Below are 3,959 nucleotides of genomic sequence, written 5' to 3'. Positions count from 1 at the left end.
GGAGGAGGGGGGGAAGAGATGAGCGAGGCCCGACGGCTCGCTTAGGAGGGGAGGGGGAGAGAGACGAGGGAGGCCTACGGAGGGGAGGGGAGGGGGGAAGAGAAAAAGTGGAGACCCAACAGTACGCAACATTTTGTTGCGGGTCTCCACTTGTATATACTATTGCTCATATGTGCTATCCTAATTAATTAATGTTTGTCTTTTTTATTTGAATACTTTATATATGAAAGGTAAATGATATATTGTAAGCATTAATTTGTAGGGAAGTACCGTGTTTCCCCGAAAATAAGACACTGTCTTATATATATTTTTTCTCAAGAAGACACACTAGGGTTTATAGCACAAATGCATCCCGCTAGGACTTATTTTTTGGGTAGGTCTTATTTTTGGGGAAACAGGGTATCTAAAGTGAAAGTTAGTTTATTACTGAGAGTTGCTACTCTGAATTTGTAGTGTGTAGATAGTTTATAGTATAAAAGCAATAAAAAAGTTATAAAAGAAGGATTAATCTCTGTCCATAACAGAGTACAAATATAAAAACATTTTCCATTAGAATTGAAATTTAACAAGAAGACCCATGGGATAAGGAGCCATTTCACCACAAGGAATGTATAGCAACACACACGCCAATCCAAATATCCTTCATGAGCTCTTTTAAGAGGCAACATGACTAGTCTGGAATTTGTGAAACGTTTAAGAATTGCACATAAATTTTAAAGGTCTTAAAATATTGATGGGCTGTGGCTCAGTGGCAGAGCATCTCTTTTGCCTATAGAAAGTCCCCTGTTCAGTCATTAAGACTTTCAGGTAAAGGATCTCAAGTACCAGCTTTTGGGGGAGGCCTTTCTCTGCATGAGACCTTGGAGAACCACTGCCAGTATTGGACCAATGGTCTGATACTGCGTCAGACAGCTTTGTATGACAGTATTTAGAAAACATAAACTTGATAAATTTTAAGTTAATACTATTAAGTGACTTCCCAAATTCAAATGCACTTGTGCCTTGATTTTTTAATAACATTTACTTTAGTGTTAAAAGTATAAATCTAAGCAAATTTAAAAATTGGTTGTATTTGCTTGATTTTCCCCCAGGCTCAGATTTATTTCTGCTTGAGTCTCCAGTCTTGACTCAGCACAGCAAATATCCCATCTTTTCTACTGAGGAGCCCCATATTTCCTAGCTGCAATACATTGTACGTTTCACATATTTGCAGATCTTGCATAATGTTTTTCTAAGATCTCCGTTTTCAAAAGATTTTGGCAAAGAATAAAAGCAACTGGAGATTAGTAGAATGATAACCTTCAGGGAGCTATCCAGGACATTGAAGCCTTTCTTCTTTGCCCTCTGGAATTCAGCTTCCTTTCCTGTCTTCTTAGAAGCCACTGCTGATACATTTTGGACTACGGTGAAAAGTCTGGGGGGGGGGGGAGAACTTATGTTTCTTCTTTTATAGTTGTAAGGGCTAGAAATGTGGTATCTTTAGACTAGAAATCTGGAATTCTTCAGATGTGATATTCTGCACCAGGATAACTAATAATTGCATGGCAAGGAAGGCAGTGAACTCACAGTACATTGATAGAGGGAGGAAAAAACACACGACTGTAATATTCTGCCCGTGAGGAAATACTATTTTTTTGCTGTACCCTTGCAGTGGGAAAGGGTTCATCTTCCTTAATGACAGGGCCTTACTAGCCAAAGAAGCATCTCTGTGTTGACAGTTGAGCAGATGAGCTAGATGGGTTCGGGCAGGTGAGGATGCTGCTTGATGCTGATGCAGCTACAGTGCTCTCCTCCTCCTTCTCTGTTCCAGCCTGGTGGCGATCCCTGTTTACATGAAGCACAACATCAGTTTCCGAGACAGCAGCTCGTTGGGCCGCTTCGAGATCACAGTGGGTCCCAAACAGACTATGGGGAAGACCGTGGAAGGGGTGACGGTTACCAGCCAGATGCCGAAAGGTGTCCTCAACATGACCCTCACACCTTCGCAAGGAACGCACACCTTTGATCCTGTTACAAAGGTGAGAGGGGAGTAGGCAGTGGAGTCTGGTACCCAGGCCGTTCCCTCATTTTCTCTCATACCTTTTATTCTGGGAAGAGATGAGATGGGAGCTCTTCAACCTGTTTCAATACTCCTCTGAATCTTTTTCCACCATAGAGTTGCCTAGTATTCAGAAACCACACATGGTCCCAACTTAATTGGCATTCCCTGTTTCCAGTGGGATGCAGCTGTTTGGTGAGCAACCCATGCCAGGTACATGCGGTTTGCTCTACAGAGATGGAGGGATAAAGTAACTCCTTCTACTTCATAGTCCTGCCACCCAAATGGCAGCTGTCAAATGGGACCTGGAACTGGCATTTTTATGTTGCTCTTGTCTTGGGTCATTCCTATGATGGGAAGCCTTCTCGAGTCAAGTAAAATCAAATCCCATACCCATCATGGGACAACGAAACCCTCCTGGCTGTATTATTTATTTCATATTTTACCATTCTGCCTCTTAGAGCTACAAGGACTCCCAAAGCAGCTTTAGATACAAGATTTTCTTTTGAAGTTAAAACAAAATTTTAGGCACTCAAATGGCCAAAGGCCTGCCCTGAAATGGAAGTTCTTAACTACCCTAAGAAATACATTGAGCAGATCTGGAAGGTCTCCTTGGGGTAAGGAGTTCCACAAAGAGGGGCCACCACTGGGAAGACCCTGTTAATTATAGCCATCTGTCTGACCTACAGACTGAATGTTCAGAGATGCCTTCCTAATATCAGTTAAATTGAAACAAAAGTGTATATTACCAGGCTTTGTACGCTTCCTTTGAGAGAACTTCCAATTTAATCCATAAAACTTGGCTCTCTGTTTAAAGTCTGGCAGTATTTTAATATTTTCATTTTTATTCCTTATTGCAATCACACAAGAACTAAAAAAGCTTTAAAAATACCTGAATCAAAATGTACAAGTGGAGACCCGCAACAAAATGTTGCGTACTGTTGGGTCTCCACTTTTTCTCTTCCCCCCTCCCCTCCCCTCCGTAGGCCTCCCTCGTCTCTCTCCTCCTCCCCTCCTAAGCGAGCCGTCGGGCCTCACTCATCTCTTCCCCCCTCCTCCCCCTCCCCCCCGTGCTGTTTCTGGCATGATCCTCTCCACTCCTTTGCAGAAAAGCAGGGCTATGCCTGCAGGGGGGTCAAATATCTATAACTCTTACCCCCCCCATTCTTGCTGATTACAAGGGGATTACAAGGGAGGGAAGCCTGAAGCCAAGAAGGCCGGCGGAGTCGGGGAGAGAGAAGCACAGCAGGATTTTGTATTTTTGTGCACATGTGGGGACTGGCCCACGTGTACACAAACCTCCCCCGCCCCCCCCCAGCTGCCCCCGGAGTGCTGATTTAGCGATCCGCACTCCGGGGGCAAGTTGGGAATTAGATATATAGATTCAACAAAAAAAACCCTAAAAGTACACCCTTCATTCAACCCCCTCACCGGTTAAAATTGGCTTTCATGCAGTTTAACAAGGAAATGCTTATTGGTTGCATTTTCTACACACATTGATTTGCAGTGCAATCTGAAGGGCACTTTCCTCAGAATAAGCCTCACTGAATAGACCTGAATTGGATCCTGAATAGACCTGCTTAGGATCGCTTTCTTTGTCACTGGTAAAACATGCAACTATAGTTCTTCATGACCGTGGCTGTTTAGAATGTGGTTGCAGAAGTGATTGGGTGCCTATTGAGTAGTATCTGGGGTGTCTTTAGTGAAGAGTAACTCAACTCTTCTCCATATCTGAACCAACTTTTTAAAAACTTTCCCAGGTTTTATTTTATTGGGTCTTGGAAAGGCTGCCCTGCTGGTGTGTAGAAGCACATGTGCATTTTTAAAAGCAGCTGTCTGTAAGGGCAGGTTTGAGCCTCAGCACTTCTGTTTGCATAAAGTAAGGAGAATGGCCCAGGATGCCATGTGGGAGGCATGCCCA

At 43.4% G+C, this 3,959-nt stretch overlaps 1 protein-coding gene across 1 annotated transcript in view; it reads left to right on the top strand.

Moving 5' to 3' along the window:
• The window catches only part of AP3M2 (adaptor related protein complex 3 mu 2 subunit), a 26,242-nt gene that overhangs the window by 17,251 nt on the left and 5,032 nt on the right, over positions 1-3,959 (top strand). The window contains exon 7 of the mRNA XM_015408169.1: positions 1,811-2,018. Coding sequence (XP_015263655.1) covers positions 1,811-2,018 — 208 coding nt within the window. The remainder of the gene's footprint in view (positions 1-1,810; positions 2,019-3,959) is intronic.

This window comes from Gekko japonicus, unplaced genomic scaffold, assembly GCF_001447785.1.
Source record: "Gekko japonicus isolate JY-2015 unplaced genomic scaffold, Gekko_japonicus_V1.1 scaffold139, whole genome shotgun sequence".
In the NCBI taxonomy this organism is placed as follows: domain Eukaryota; kingdom Metazoa; phylum Chordata; class Lepidosauria; order Squamata; family Gekkonidae; genus Gekko; species Gekko japonicus.
Note: the sequence above shows the minus strand (reverse complement) of the source record. Positions and strands in the feature narration are given on the sequence as shown.